This window comes from Caloenas nicobarica, chromosome Z (genome assembly GCF_036013445.1).
Source record: "Caloenas nicobarica isolate bCalNic1 chromosome Z, bCalNic1.hap1, whole genome shotgun sequence".
Lineage (NCBI taxonomy): Eukaryota > Metazoa > Chordata > Aves > Columbiformes > Columbidae > Caloenas > Caloenas nicobarica.
The window spans coordinates 37,336,905-37,353,798 of NC_088284.1; the positions used below are offsets into that span (position 1 = coordinate 37,336,905).

Below are 16,894 nucleotides of genomic sequence, written 5' to 3' on the forward strand. Positions count from 1 at the left end.
CTGCAATGTGAGCATGTTAACTACCATAAGAAAAACATTTATGCATATTCTTAACTTTGTATGATCTTCAATAGGGCAACACATGCATGCAAACTTAAGCAAATGCACAGGCATTTGTGGGACCAGGACTCAGCTTTCTGCCTGAGGGGGAAAAATCATAGAATATAGATCTGTACAGCAATTAATTACGAAGGTGGACTGGTGTGTGCTCCGGAAACTATAGACAGCAACTGCAAAGGCGCTTGCAAGTTCTTCTGCTTTCTATATACTTTTAAAAAATAATACAGGGCTGTTTGTTTTTAAATTAAATATATGTGTAGCAAGCCATTGCCCGAAATGTTTTCTCCACGATGCTGTAAGCAGCATGGCTACTTTTAAAGTCAGCCCCTCCTGAAGCCCTCACCGGTGTCTCCTGAAGCCGTCCCCGGGAAGCACCAGGACAAAACTCCATCCCTGACCAGACACTCTTCGGGAAGCACCGCCGAGCCCGGCGGGACACCACCCGGACCGCCCCGCCGCCGGTCCACGGGACAGCGCGGCGCCGCCGACCCCCGAGGCTGGCGGCCCCGCAGGGGTCAGCGCGGCTGCCGGGAAGGGCAGCGAGGGCAGGAGCCGGCGAGGGAAGCCCGAGGAGGGCGGGCCAGCAACAGGGCCGGGACCATCGCCCCCACCCCACCGCCGGCAACCGGCACGGCTGAGTCCCGGGAGAGGGCAGCGAGGGTCCGGCTCCCGACGTGGCATGCCGGCGGGGTACCGTGAGAGGCGGCACGGTGCCGCGGGCCGTTCCGCCGTCTGCGTCGCGGGCGGCGTTGGTGCCGGGCGGGCGCGGAGCAGTCAGCCCACAGGCGGAGGCGGCTCCTTGCCTGGCAGGTGCCATCTGCCGGACTCCCTCTCGAAGCCGCCCCCATCCGCCGCCGCCCGCCCGGGGGGAGCCCCGTGCGGCGGCCGGCAGGAGGCGGCCGGCCGCTGCCCGTCGGCTGGGTCGCTCCCAGCGCCCGGCGGCTCTCCCGCCATCCTTCCGCCCCCGCCGGGGGAGGAGGCGAGCGGCTGCCGGCGCCCTCCCTGCATGGCCGAGGGCAGCCGGGGGACGCCAGCCCCGGGTCCGCCGGACACTGCCGCCGCCCCAGTCCGCTAGCCGGGTCCGTGGCCAGGGGTAACGCGGTCGCCGGGCGGGGAACACCTCTCCGGCAGCGGCGGCGGAGGAAGCTCCGCGGCGCCCGCTCCTCCACACAAAGAGGAGGCGCGGAAACGTGCGCGAACGGGGCGGGGGACGGGGCGGGGGCGGGTGATAGGCTCGGTACCACCCCGAGGCGGCAGCACCGGGGAGCTCTGTGACAGCCCGCCGCAGGCGAGGGCTGCGCCCTGAGCTCCTTCCTAAAAAGCTGCTGGTCTTTTTCCTCCCTCTTTCCCACAGGGAGCGCCCGGCACCCTCCGTCCAGGCTCTTCCGCGGGATGGCGGCGGAGGGCCGCGCCGTGGGGCTGGGCGCTGCGCCCTAGCACACGCCGCTCTGCAACGCCGCGGCGGGGCGCGGAACCGGGTGCGGAGCCGGGCGCGGCCCAGACCCGGCTGCGCCTCAGCCCCTCTACGCCGCCGCTCGGGGCTCTTGCCGCCTCCTCGCCCCGTCCCCGGCTATCGCAGCAGGCATGGGCTGTTTCTGCGCGGTCCCGGAGGAATTCTACTGCGAAGTTTTGCTCCTGGACGAGTCCAAGCTCACCCTGACCACCCAGCAGCAGGGCATCAAGGTAAAGGTGGCCGGCGGGGCTCTGGGATGCGCTGCGGGAGAGCCCCCGGGACCCGGCCCCTCGCTGTGCGGTGCGGTTGCCCGGCGGCGGCTGCTGCCTCCCTACCGCGTTTCGGTAGCCGGGAAGGGAGCGGCGGTAGAGAAGAAGGGTTTTTGGGATCCCACAGGAGGTGAAAAAATGATTCCGTAACTTTCGTTGCGGTCGCGCAAGGGACAGATGAACCGGGAAGACGCGTACCGCTGGGCTAGACGTGGCTTTGGAGACTTTAAATGAGCAGGTGCCCACCACGCCGCAGCACGGGACGCTTGGTACGAGTGTTTTTCTGTACATTATACCAAAAAAAAAAAAAAGTAAAAGGCGGCTGTGTACACGGGCTGTTGCGCGCCCGTGTTGAGTCATTCCCTCTCCCTCTGGCCACCGCTCCCCGCCGTGCCCTCCCTGGGGTTGCTCGTCTCTCCGGGGGAAAGGCCACCGGCACCGGGGCAGAGCCGGGCGTCCCCCCTGCCTCCCGAGGGAGGCGAGGCTGCAGCTCCCGAGCGGAGGGGTGAAGATCCGGCCTCCCCTCCAGCCCTGCGGCCGGTAGCCTGATCGGTGGGAAAAGCTCTTGTGCTGCTCGGCGCGGATGAACTCCTCAAAGTAGTAATCTGCCAAACGCTAATGAGCCCTGACAGAGCATGTGAAAACTGAGACTTTTCTAAAGGCCCTTAACTTGGTCCTGTTTGGTTAACCCTGATGACAGCAAGTGACATGTATCAGACATGTCCGAAAAGCCGTTGTCTGAAAAGCCAGGGATGTGAATTTATTTGCAACGTAAGAACATGGTTTCAATCAGGAAAAAAAAAGAAAAAGACATCAGTTCTTCTAAAATTTATTGTTGGAAGGGGCTGATCTATTTTACTTGAGACAGAAAAAAAATACCTGTACGCCTGTATGTTTCAATTTGAATGATTAAAGTTTTGTGAAGCAACAGTGGAAATAAAAACTCAAAGAGGGGGAGGGGGAAAGGAATTCTAAATTTAACAATATAATTTTAACTAGAATCTGTGGCATTACCAGCTGTACATATATTGAGAATTGTCAAACTTTGCTGAATCAACTGCCGTCAGATAGGCTCATAAATCCATGCTTAGCACAGAAAAGTAAGGAAATCACTGTGTCACTGGAATTCAGTTGCTAAGTAGAATCATGAAGTCTGAGTTTAGATACTTATGAAAAACTTACCTTTTTATCTGCAGATGTGGGTATGTATGTTTTGCATGCATATATGCTTTTGTTGCCTTTACATGTGCAGTCACAGAAGTATATTAAAAGAATAATCTGCAAAGATAGTCTGACGGTTAACTTTGTGAATCCAGACCTTGAAAGGTGATGGGTTTGTGCAGTGTGTAATAAAAATTAGTGTCCCATGGGAAAGAAAGGCTCTGAACATGTAACTTCTTTTTAAGAATGCGTGACTTGCCCTGTTGAGAACCACCTAGTTTAGGACGAGGGTGTGGTTTCCTACCATTTTTAGTATGATCTGATTGTGGTAGGATGCTAAAGATTTCACCCTTTCCACCTGCCCCTTCTCTGCCTTGAATCTAACCATGGAGCAGTCACAGAGTCAGTTGGAACAGTGTACGAATCTGACATAAAAGTAGTAGTTTGTGAACATTTTGAGGTAGACACTGACACTGCATGGCAGGGAACTTGAGGGAAAGGAGAATCTCCCTTTTTGTAGCAGCCTCGGGTGTTTTTTCTTGTTTTTTTAAGATTAAATTTGTCTAATAAGAAATCACACCCCAGCGCTGTACTGCATGAGCCTTTGAAAACCTACGGAGAAGAACTGCATAGTTTTCCCCTAGTCAGTGATTTCCACCATTGTATCCTCATTTGTCTTTATACTTGCACAAGTGTTTGTGCAGCTGTGTGTGAAGAGCAGCACATGTCCAGCTGAAGGGTAACCACTGGTTTTCCTTTTACTGGGTAAATCTTCAGCTGGATCAGTGCCCTGATCTTCACAGCTGGAGGGGGGGCAGAACTGGCTCTTTCAACTGAGTCCTGGCTTATGCCATTTTAAACTGCTCAGGGAGCATTTGTGTTTTTATTCTACCGAATAACTGAAGTTATAAGATTACTTCTTATTAAAACAGAACTTAAAATGTGTTGTGTTCTATCATTTGGCATTTTAACCTTTAAATATGAATGTTTTGGTTTCATTCTATTGTTAGCATGTTCACATCTGAAAATGCAGTCTTGTATTTGTTTTCATAAAATTTCAGCTTTGGCACCGAGGTATAGATTATAAATATTATGTATTTTATTTTAAAACAAAGATTTTCCCAGAACTTCAGATTCTGGAAGTGACCTTTTGTCTTCACACTTTTAACTGGATCCACATCTATACAGGAAACTTATGTTTTTGGTAGTTGCACAAATCTTGAACTGTAACAAGTGCAGAGATTTCAAGGGGTTAAACAAGCAACATTGTTCCCTTCTTTTTCTCTAAGCAGATGCATGTCTGCTACAGATAAAAACCACAACTTAATAGCTATTTACTATCTATGTAGTTAATTGATATTAGTGAATTTAGTCTTATTTGCTTTGAAGGGTGGAAGACAGATCTGTGACTGTAGGAGTGCCAGGCAACTTCATTTCTTGAGTGAATCTGAAATGAAGGCATGAAGTAGATACTTGTTTCTGAACTGATGTAGAGTTTTGAACATGCATTGCTTAGTTATTTCTGGCTTGCTGTTCTTGACAGCCACTATACGCACCAAAACACGACATTTTTGAATTACCATTTTTATTAATACATTCTTGGTACTGCAGTGGGCTTTAAGTTGTACTTCAGATTAAAACAATCAGCAGAATTGGCACAAGACTAAGACTTCGAGTGCAATTTACAGATACTTATCTCTTCTGTGTGAATTTCAAAGACCTTCTTAGGGGAAAGTTTGGTTTTGTTTTTTTTTTTCTGGTTCCAAGTGAGGAAGATGAGGTGCAAAGAGGTCAAGTGACTCTTCCAAGGTTGTGCAACAGGTCAACATCAGAGCCGGGAATAAAGTTCCTAGTCCTCTGCACTGGTAGCAGCTGACCAGCCTGCTGTGACCCATGCTTTCTAGAGGGGTTTGTGATTATCTCTCCCTTGTAGTTGCTCAAATGGACTTTTGTTTCTTATAGTTTGTTTTCTCACTGTTGCCAGTGCTGTCTTGCTGTTCTTCGCGGTTTAAGGTCAGAGCACTGTTGTATGAAAATGTGGAAGCTGGGTCTCCAGCATTCAGGTTTACAGCAAGCTAATAGTAACTAGATAATCAGGAAAAGGCATCAAATATCTCATAATTTTAATTTTTACATTTCCACATAGTACATTAACAGTGAGAGACGCTTTGGAGACTACATGTTTTGAGATAATAAAGTAATGGCAGTTGTTAGTTCAAATAATTTTGGATTAAAAGAGGCTGTTCACCAGGTTCTGGTACAGTTTTTCTAATCAAGGTATATGATCTCAGATTGGGGCAGCTTCTCCTCTAAAATGATGTTCAGGATGCCAATTAAGACAGGGGTTTTTACAAGACTTTTGTTACAAATATGGTAAAGATCAGTTGTTAACTGAAAAATAATGGCTTTTCTAGGACTGTTACTTTGACTCATCTTCACATTTTAGGCATTTTTGTGGTACGGTGCTACCTTCTAAGTAGATGTAGCTTATTCATTGATGTCACAAGACGTGATACCTGACTGGTGGGCTGTGTGTTAAGAATTGGAGTAATTGCCCTCGCAGAACAGGATTGGTGCACCTTATTGCACAAACTCATTATTAGGGATCGAGGAAACCTCTGTGGGCCCTTAGGAAATACTGCTACAAAGCCTATTTGTGATTAGCTGTTTCAGGAAGAATGGTCAAGCCGTAATGTGTATGTAACAGGAATTTAACAGCTCTTTTACTTATTTTTCTTGAAAACATATTTAAGGTGAATGTTTGTTTTCTTTTCCCCGAAGAAGTTAAAAATATTACGAAGCCTCTCTACTCTATGTTTTTATCTCTTTGGCTGGAATAAAGTTCTTCAAAAAATATTAGCTACTTGTCCAGTGAAGAAGCTCTCTGGTCTTAAGCCATCTGGTCACTGCACTTTTGCAGTGTTCCTTGAAATTCCTCTCTGAGCACTATTTTTGTGCTAAGTCTTATTTAATTTGACATATATGATGGGCCAACAGCAAAGTTTCGTCATAAGATAACTGATGAATATGATAGATACACTAATTCTTGCTAGAAGACTCCGTGTGCAGTATATGTTCTGTAACATTATTTTATTTGGTAGTGCCATCTAACTGTGATGTACAAGGCTGTCTGGCTCTCCGTATGTGGCCCTCCATACAGAGATGCATTTCATGGTGTGTAAGCTACATTTACTGATTGCATCTCTGTATAAGGTACTCAGTCTCCAAATAAAGTGTGTGGTTTTTATCTGGGAAATAAGCATACAGATTTTTCTTCATGATAATTTACTGAGATTTTAACAAAATGAGATCAAACAATCTAAAAACAACCCTCAACATCTCATCATTGTTTAAAAAATAAATAAAAAACTGTTCACACAAAAATACCTGAAATAGTGGGTGACTGAGGTTAGGAACTGAGTTGAATGACTTGATATGTAAAAAACACGAGTGGGTTCATCAGAATAGGATACATGTTGTTAAGCTACTTAGGGAATAATTGGCAGTATGATGTAGTATGATATACAGAAACAGGGAAACATAAAATTATTAGAACGTTATCTGGGGATTATTCTGGCTTTTTTCTTTTTTCACTCCCCAGTTGAGGTTTTGGGTTTTTTTTTTGGGGGGGGAGGGTGTTTTTGGTTTTTTGTGGATTTCTGTTTGTTTGTTTGGGTTTTTTTTTTGTGTGTTTTTTTTTGTTTTTTTTTAATCTGAGCCATTCAAAATATTCCAAACTTCATGCTTTAAAAATTTAGTATGTAGAGGAAGTGTGGGATGCACTTGCAGATCAAGCTGGTTTAGCACTAGAGATTCCAAGGAGACAATACGGCTTCTGTTTTTTTCCTTTGTGAAGGTGCTTGATGAATGCATGTCAGCAGGAAATAGAGCCCTATGAACAGAAAGATCTTACATTTTCCTATTATTCTAATTGAGAGTTGGAATTAAAAGTCAAATTGGTAGTCATTTGCTGTGTGAATATGAAATGTATTCTTTGTGATAATGATTTCTGCTGTTTTATACGTATTTTTTTAAAAAGGAAAAGCATCTTCATATGAGAAATTTTCTTCATTATGCAGGTACGCTGTTTCAGAAATCCTAAAAATCTTTTTAATGGTAGATTGCAATTGCTTTCCACCTATGGTAATTTGCTTGCTACCTACAGTATTTACCAAACTGTAATATCAAAGCTCAAGCATATTAAATTGTATTCTTTCATTTGCCCTGTTTGATATTGATTAATAGATACTCTCAAGTCAGATTCTTCTAGATATTAAGAATGCTGTTTTGAAAATAATAGTAAAAAGTTAATTGGTTAAAAGTACACAATTTTGAAATCCAGCTTTTTTATTTTAAAACACTGAGAACGGTATTTAGAAAAAAATGATACTGTTATAAGTCTTGTTGACAACCTCGTAATTTCCTTTCTTTATAAAGCTACAGTTTTCTATGTATGCATATTTTGCACAGCAGCAGGGAAACTAAATAGATAATACTGTCAAGCTCCAAGTGTAAATAAATATGTTTTCTTCTTTAATGTAGTAGATACAATACATGTAAGGATTATTTGTAACAAAAGCAACAAAACCAAATTTAACAAAAATGTAATTTAATGATACTCCATTCCACTTCCATATTAGAAAGATGCTATTCTTTCTTAAATTTCTATTAGGAGTATAAAATAGTCATCTGCACGCTGAGTACAAGATGGTGCCTGTGGAATTGTGAACTATTTCAGTCCTCTAAAAATGGAGTGAAATAGTGCACAATTATAGTTAAAAAAGAATGAAAGGAACAAAAGGGCTGATGAACCTTGCTATTAACTACTTCTCAAAATTACTGTCACATATTTGAAATAGATTACTAATTTCACGAGTATCTTTACAGATGAGACCAGCAATTTTGAATACCCCAGGGAATAACCATAAAATACGCGAACACTTAGACATATTTTCCCTAGGTGCATTTAACTAAATTAATGAAACCAGCATGACAGCAAGAAGGAAATCCATTAACTTTTAAATGAAGTTACCTCTTAGTCAACCTGAGGTTTGAGGAATAATATTGTCAGAGGGGTCTGTCTGGATGGTTTCAATGAACAATAATTTCTTACTATAACCAGGGCAAATGTAAACCATGTGAGGTGGCCTTTTTATTAAACGCTTTTGTATTTCTGTAACTTGGATTGAGCATTTTTAATATTAGATTATTTAGTAAAGTACCATCTGTTGATATTTTATTAATTTTAGTTTATTAAAGTTCTAAACTAAAATTCAACTGCAGAATTGCAACCCTTCCCTTAATAAAGAAAACTGCTAAAAATTACCATGTGATATGAGGGGAACTGTTGAAGAGACTGAATAATTTGAAAGGTGCTTCAGAAAGATAATTTCATTAACTGTAAAATATCTGTTGCCAAGTTAGTATTGAACATGTATGAGAAAACAAGGAGTTATGTATTGGTCATGTTGCATCATTACTAGTATGTGTATTCTTGGTAGAAACATGAGAGATTATTGATGCATTCTTCTTTATTAATTCTTGTCAGTGCTTCTTTTACTTAAACTGTTATTTTCTTCAAGAGGATTTTGTTTTCCTAATGACAGAGCAGCTATATTAGATGTATTTTATTCAAAAGTGAGATCTTTGCAGGTAAATAGTCATATTTCAATATATGGGTAGAATTTTGCAGACTGAATTTTTAGTACACATTTTAGATACTGCCTTTTTATCAGATCTTGTATTTGCTGCATACCAATTTAATTTCATAGTTTAAAATAAAGATTGTCATTTCAGTATTGATTGTGCTTTTGTTCCCACTTCTTCCTTTGTGTCCTGCATTGGAGATGGTTGAACATTGTAGGCACTAAGGTCAAAGGGACATGCTTGGGGTCAACCCGTGCTATTATTTAGAAGTGGAAAATCAATAGAAACATTGCAAAATGAGAGTTCTGCTCCCTTGCTTTTGCTGCAGCATTAAGAGGGGAACCTGACTGTTTTGCCAAGTGGGAAATGTGCTTTTTTATCCCTGATAGAAGGATGTATTGCTTTGTTTGTGAACATAAATATTGATTTTTTAAAAGCTAAAATTTCAATAAACATACCATACCTTGTTTCGCCTGTTGTTCCACTGGTTATAAGTAGAATGCACTTAGTGAGTCTTTGGGAGGCAGGTGCTTACCTGTAAGAAAATGGGTCAGGATGGTCTGGTCTGAGATGTAAAAAGGGACACAGGCAGCAGTAATCACACAGCCAGTGGATTTGCATTCTTTATTTGAGGAAAGGAAAAGAAAAACAGTAGTATTGGGGAAGTTAGAAATCGAGAGAGAGAAAAACAGTTGGGAATATGAGTGAGAGAGGAAAATAAATGCTGCAATGACAAGGGAAGAGACCTTTTGTGTAATGTAATTCGAATACTACCTTTCCACAGCTGGAAAAAAGATACCTCAATAGTTTCTTTGAATTGATAGTACAAATCATCATTATGGAAAATAACAACTAAAACTTAATATACCTGTGTTAGGGATTTTTTGATCATTCTTCATGGAAAACTTTAGTGAGTTGAATACATCATTAACCTATAGTACCAGGGGTGTTATGTTAAAGCTTGTTTGTTAGAAGTCTCAGAGGTGTGTAAGGATTCCTTTTAAACATGCCCTTCTTTTTCATTGCCCCTGGTGAATTTTTTTATTCTGTCTTGGTGTGAAAGAAGTGCATACCAGTGGCAAACCCTCTTTCCTTTCAGGTATTTGTCTTGGTTAGGTTTAATAAGAGGAATCCTTTACCTTCTGTGAAGTCCAGCTGCTCCTTCTGACTACATTTAAAATGTATAATGAAGTAATTCTAGTCATGGGTAGTTACTGATGTGGAGGAAAAAGTGGGCTACATTTTGTGTGGTTCATGTACTTATTTATTTGTCAGTATTTACCTTTTAAAATTTTCAGGTTTACAAACAGCTCCCTATAAGCCACACAAGCAGACAATCTGTCTTCCTGTAGTTCTTGAAGTTTTGGGTATGTTGGTAAAATCTGTATGTGGTTGAGTAAGCCAGTTTGATAATAAGTGGCTTAGCACATCACTATCTTTCCTGTATTCTCAGGAAAATGAGAACTGAATGCACTGAGGGATAAATGCTTTGGCTATGTGAGACAGAATGCCTTTTAGTAATGGAAAAGGAGGGTCTTTTATATCTCAATTGCATGAAAAGTATTTGGAAGGCAGAAAATGGCAATTTCTCTATGTAATAAGTGGTTAAATTTGTCATGGCTATTAATGTATGTAAGCATATACTTTAACACTTTGCAGAACTAAGGGCGGCTGAGCATCTTGCAGGATTGAACCAGAAAAAAATCATCCAGATAAAAAACACTGGACCTCACTCTCATTTTCCACATACTATATGTTTCACTGTAAATTCTCATTTATGTCTGAGAATAGGTTACTTGTAGTGTCACCAAAATATTTTCAGCTTCTTCAAATACATGGCAAATAAAACTAACACTAGAGACAATATAGGCCCACTGATGAATGGGATGGGTGCCCTGGTGACAGAGGATACAGAGAAGGCAGGGTTACTGAATGCCTTCTTTGTCTGTGTCTACTCTGCCAGAGGCTGTCCTGAGGAGCCCCGTACCCCTGAGGCCCCAGAGGAAGTCAGCACAATGGAGAAGTTTGTGTTAGTTGATGAGGATTGGGTTAAAGACCAGTTAAGCAATGTGGACATCCATAAATCCATGGGTCCAGATGGGATGCACCCATGGGTGCTGAGGGAGCTGGCTGAAGTCATTGCTAGGCCACTATCCATCATCTTTGCTAAGTCACGGGAGAGGTGCCTGAGGACTGGAGGAAAGCAAATGTCACTCCTGTCTTCAAAAAGGGCAAGAAGGAGGACCTGGGTAACTACAGACCGGTCAGCCTCACCTCCATCTCTGGAAAGGTGATGGAACACCTTCTCCTTGGTGCCATCTCAAGGCATATCAAGGATAAGAGGGTCATTAGGGGCAGTCAACATGGCTTCACCAAGGGGAAGTCATGCTTGACCAACCTCATAGCCTTTTATGAGGACATAACAAGTTGGATAGATGATGGCAAAGCAGTGGATGTGGTCTACCTTGACTTCAGCAAAGCATTTGACACAGTCTCCCACAGCTTTCTTGCAGTTAAACTGAGGAAGTGTGGTCTGGATGATGGGGTAGTGAGGTGGACCGCGAACTGGCTGAAGGAAAGAAGCCAGAGAGTTGTGGTCAATGGGGCAGAGTCTGGTTGGAGGCCTGTATCTAGTGGAGTGCCTCAAGGGTCGGTACTGGGACCAGTATTATCCAATCTATTAATCAACAACTTGGGTGAAGGAATAGAGTGCCCTGTCAGCAAGTTTGCTGATGACACCAAACTTGGAGGGGTGGCTGACATGCCAGAAGGCTGTGCTGCCATCCAGCGAGACCTGGACAGGCTGGAGAGTTGGGCAGGGAAAAATTTAATGAAATACAACAAGGGCAAGTGTAGAGTCTTGCATCTGGGCAAGAACAACCCCAGGTTCCAGTATAGGTTGGGGAGCGACCTGTTGGAGAGCAGTGTAGGGAAAGGGACCTGGGGGTCCTGGTGGACAGCAGGATGACCATGAGCCAGCACTGTGCCCTTGTGGCCAGGAAGGCCAATGGCATCCTGGGGTGTATTAGAAGGAGGGTGGTTAGTAGGTTGAGAGAGGTTCTCCTTCCCCTCTACTCTGCCCTGGTGAGACCGCATCTGGAATATTGTGTCCAGTTCTGGGCCCCTCAGTTCAAGAAGGACAGGGAACTACTGGAGAGAGTCCAGCGCAGGGCCACGAAGATGATTAAGGGAGTGGAGCATCTCCCTTATGAGGAAAGGCTGAGGGAGCTGGGTCTCTTTAGCTTGGAGAAGAGGAGACTGAGGGGTGACCTCATTAATGTTCATAAATATGTAAAGGGTGAGTGTCAGGAGGATGGAGCCAGGCTCTTCTCGGTGACAACCAATGATAGGACAAGGGGCAACGGGTGCAAACTGGAACACAGGAGGTTCCACTTAAATATGAGAAGAAACTTCACAGTGAGGGTAACAGAGCACTGGAACAGGCTGCCCAAGGAGGTTGTGGAGTCTCCTTCTCTGGAGACATTCAAAACCCGCCTGGACACCTTCCTGTGTAACCTCATCTAGGTGTTCCTGCTCCGGCAAGGGTATTGGACTAGATGATTTTTCGATGTCCCTTCCAATTTCTAACATTCTGTGATTCTGTGATCTTCTCTTATGTACAGTCATACCCGCTTCTTAATTATTAGATATTGAAGATCTCTTTTATTATGACTTTTTAAAATAAATTAGTTATGGAAAAATTACAGGTCTGGTTTTGGTTCATCAGTTTAACTAAGATTCTCAGTGTCACCGTGTAAAAAAACTGTGACAAACTTATTTCCTCTTTGGTGGATGAATGGTGGCTAGAAGGAATGTAGTGGCATTTAGTTCTTTTTTTACCTCGGAACACCAGAACAAGAGTTGTTTTTATAAGCTGCTGCATTCAGAACCATAAGGGAAAAAATACTTTTTTTTTTTTTAATGCAATGTGTGAGTACCACCAGAACCTGGTGAAACTAGTTACTAAGCGTTAAAAAAATGAAGAACACTTAGGTGAATAATGAGGGGTGAGTTCAGCACTGACTTATAACTTGAAGCAAATAGATATCTTTTCTGAAAAGAGATAATATCTGAATATTAGTATGACATGTAATATGAAAGCAGTCTCTTCCTACTGGAGGCATCTTAAACTGTCCTTAAAAGTAGCTGGTGTTGGCCAATGCCAAAGACAGAAATGTCCTGCATTGGGCCTTGCCTCTGCTCTAATTCTGTTTCAGTGGTGTTGCCTATTTACCTGTGGTATAAAAGATGGCTATTGTTTATAAAGTAGTGCAATCTTCTCATCAAGGCTGTCGAAGTTAAAGGACATCATGTGTCAGAAGCAAAGGGGACTGGAAAGCCATGACTGTTACTACTTTTTCAGCTTCGTTTATGCTGAGGAACCATCAGATTTTCATTTCCCGTGGTTTTCTGTGGCCGTGTCTGTACTACTTGGGAATACAGTATAAGGGAGGGCAAGGAGCCTCTTGCATCCTGGGCTAAGTGGTACAGCTGTCCACATCTGCACTATGTAGCACACAGCCCAGACCTCCTCCTTTGGAGATCCTTTGGGGTCTGGTTGATGCTGACAGACAATCTTTTGCCTGTTTGGTTGGTGTATTTATTCAATATGTCAGAATAAAAGAAAGCCGAGTCTTGGAGTATCGTAATTCTGATTGTCATAGCATGATTGTAAGGTGTCAGTGATAGTATTGGGGTGCTTTGAAGGTGCATGCATTGCTGGGTGATGTTGAAGGCTGTCTTGAATGACTGAAATCAAGCTGTGTATATTGGGGACCATGCAGTAAATGATCCTGACAACTGTGCCCTGATATTTCTTCAGAGGAAATTAGGACACTTTAGAAGGTGTCATGGGAGAAAGATGGCATAAGTTCAGTAATGGTGATCAGGAGAAAAAGGCCCTGAGGAAATGAAGGAGAGATGAAATTGACAGCATGATTACACTTGCGAAAAACTTTTGTCATGTTTGGTGGGGTTTTTTAAATTTTGTTTCGGTTTGTTTTGTTTTGTTTTTTCCTCTGTGAAAGAAGGGAAGAAAGCTACAAGACCTTGTAATGGAACCTTTTGAAGAGGTGTGTGAATGTCCTGACTTGCCCTCAGCTGTTTAGGTTTAATTTGCATTGGCTCCTTCAGGTAGGGGAGGAGGAAGTGGGCTTAGAAGTGTTTTTTAATAATATTTTCAGGATGGAATAAAGCCCTTAAGTTTAAAAGATCAAATATTTTGCTTTTTTTTTGAAGTGATATCAGATTCTTTAGCCATATTCTTCCCCCTATTCTTTTTTTTCTGTCTTAAAGTCCCTCAGTAGGACCTGGATGTTCCAAAACACATACCCATGTGCCTGTTCTTTTTGTGTATAACATTTAAGCCGGCTGAATGCTTCAGTTTTCTTTTCAGTGCATACGTTCTTTACCTGGAACATAACAAGCTATAAAGCCATGGGATCATACTTGGAAACAAAAGCTTTTGGTGTCCTTCAAAGGTACCACATTTATTCTGCATTATTTTGAGTAGTCTTTTGTACTTCTGTGTTAAGACTTGAAAAACTATAGTGCCTTTAAAATCACCTTACAAACTGTCTTTCTCCAAAAATGGAGGGTATTCTCTGCTCTCCCAGTGCTCCAGATAGGTATGCTACTAAGAAAATGCTCTTGGCCTTGTGATTCTGTCAGCTGTTCCTCCAGTGTCCCTGGTCTGTTCATGCAGAAGCCAATTCTTTTCCTCAGGCAGCAAGTTGATAATAATATTTATTTTCCTTGTGAAAGCAGTGGCATGTTACCAAAGCATTTCCTTGACTTGGGAATACTTGAAATTGTGGACTGGTTTCAATTCCAATAAAGACAATAGGTGTTTTGGTGTGCCTTGGCAGCAGATTCAAGAAGAGCCAAATTGGACCCAGTTTTTCTGTGAGCAGGCTCAATTAGTAAATGACGACGCTGAAAATAAAATGTGTTAGATCTTGTATGAAGATGTTACATATTCTTCACATAAAAGAAACATATAAACTTTCTACCTCTTAAATAGAAGTTAAACTTTTTCTTAGTCATCCTTGGCCTTTCATCAGTGTTCAGATCTTGTGTCTGACTGCTTAGAGCATGAAAGCTGTGTTTGTGGCTTTCATGACTGAATCTTTATTCCATGATCTTAGATCAATTTTTCTCCCATTTCGCACTTTCCTGAAAAAATTTTGGTCTAGGAGGAGGTTTCACAAACTCCCCTGAAGTCTTTGCTTAAAGACAAACTGCAGTGCAAACTATGTTTGTTTATGATGTCTGCTGCTTTGTGAACAGTGAACAAAAGTCAGCGTGGATGGTCAGAGAAATAATAGATTTCTTTTTGGTATTGTGTGTGTGTGAGTCTGTACGAAAATTGGAGGGGTCATGGTAAAATTAAGATGTTTGTAAGAGCTCAAAATTTTTCCTGTATCATGCAGAAACTCCAGAAGAAGGCAGAAGTCCTGCAGGAAAGCACGCTTCTGACTTGGCCTACTTTGTTGAGAGGAAGGTTTAATTTGGAGGGAATTAAAGCGCCTGCACTGAATTCACTAAAAATGAATCAAAAAGCTTTTTGTTATTGATTTTTTTTTTCCTTGTTGCATAGTCTGTATCTGAGCCCATGATATTGTCTGTTTTATTGTTGTGGTTTTTATTTTTAATTTTATTTTTTCGTCCATGAGTCTTACATAGGTAAGGGTTGATGCTTTGCAGTAGGGGAGAATACAGAAATACTTTTGTTGCTGTGTGTGACATACATATAGTGTACTTATAGAACTCTCCCTCCAAGAATATTAATCAAGAACTTTTCATAAACAAATAATGCACCCAAAATCAAAAGAGTAAGTGAAACTTTCTTCAGTATTATTTAATCCTACCATGTGTCTTCTCTTGATGATGATTCATTCTTCCATGCCTGCTCTACCGAAGTTTAAGTATGGACTTGAAAAGTCACAAAAGTACAAGCCAGTGTTCATTACTGCATTCACCTGTCTTTTGAAGTTATACTAATGTGTACAAAAATGTGAGTATATGAAAAAGGAAGTTAAAGAATTTACTGAAGCAGTAAATTGCAGAAGCTAGCAGAGTGTACAGCGCCTTTAAGAAGTAGGTTCCTTCTGTGGAGCTCATGGTGCATACCGTGTGTTTGCATTTTGAAGTCAGTTAGGAACAGTTATGGGGGAGCAGGAAACCTGAACGGCCTGATAGAGGCTTTTTCTATTCAGTACAAGCTTGCAAAAAGGAAAAAAAAAATGTCGGGAAAAGCATGATTCTTCTTAGTTCTTTTAAGCTTGAAGCAAGAGGGAGGAACTGGAAGAACAATTTAAAGGAAATTGTGATAGTGATTGTTTTAAGTATACACAAAGGAAGCCTTGTGCTCTGTCAGGAGTGCTAGCTATTTTCAGTCTGGAAGAAAGGACTGAGCCTTTAATTAAACAATGCCTTTGACTCTGTTAGTTTATGCTCCAGCACTCATGATACATGTAGATTTAGGTTATTTTCCATGTGTTCAGCTGTTTCCTCCTGCACAAAGTTGGGGCTGGAGCTTTTGGAGGGTGAGACGTTGTTTTAGTCGTGGTAGCACTTGACTACTCTGCTAAAACGTCAAAGTAGATTTCTAGGCAAACCTGAAGATTTTAAGCATCTCTAACACAAAGCTGCAAAGGCAGCTCGTCTGCCAAAGGCCTAGCAGATAGTTCCACAGTAAGTACTGACCTTACCAAAACAGAGACCCACAATCTTCCAAACCTGTTTGATCACCCCATTAGCCCTGCCAGCCTGTCAAACCCCCAAACCTCAAGATTTTCTCTTCATGCAAAAATTGTCTTTCTGACTAACTGAATATGCTTTAGTGGGGAGAAAAAATACAATCCCCCTGTAGCCTGTTTGGCTACACATTATGCTAGTGCTCGTGTTATATAGGCTACTCACTTGTGGGAAAAGGAATATATTGGAGAAGGATGAATCACCTTGAAGCATATTTATATCTACCTATGCTAAGAATTAGAGCATAAAAATATTTTGGTGAAACATTTTAATCTGGTGGAACAGATAATTTTAGTGTTTTTTTTTTTCTTAATCTAGTTCATTTAAATAGAAGGGTGGATCTGCTTAAAAGGTTTGTTCTGGCCTTGAGCTCTTGCTTCAACTGGGAATGATATCCTCCAGTGGCACCTGATTAAGCCAAAATAAGTCAAGTCAGTGTTTAGGCGTTAGTCGGCTCACACACATTCTGCTACAGGAAAAACAACAACAACAACTATCTTTTGTTGGGCTATCTCAAATGTCGTTTAAGCAACAATGTATTGAAGCA

At 42.3% G+C, this 16,894-nt stretch overlaps 1 protein-coding gene across 1 annotated transcript in view; it reads left to right on the forward strand.

Annotated features, from left to right (window-relative positions):
* The first annotated feature begins 1,416 nt into the window (after nucleotides 1-1,416).
* The window catches only part of EPB41L4A (erythrocyte membrane protein band 4.1 like 4A), a 135,855-nt gene continuing 120,377 nt past the window's right edge, over nucleotides 1,417-16,894 (forward strand). Inside the window, exon 1 of the mRNA XM_065655949.1 lies at nucleotides 1,417-1,743. Coding sequence (XP_065512021.1) covers nucleotides 1,645-1,743 — 99 coding nt within the window. The 5' untranslated portion in view covers nucleotides 1,417-1,644. The remainder of the gene's footprint in view (nucleotides 1,744-16,894) is intronic.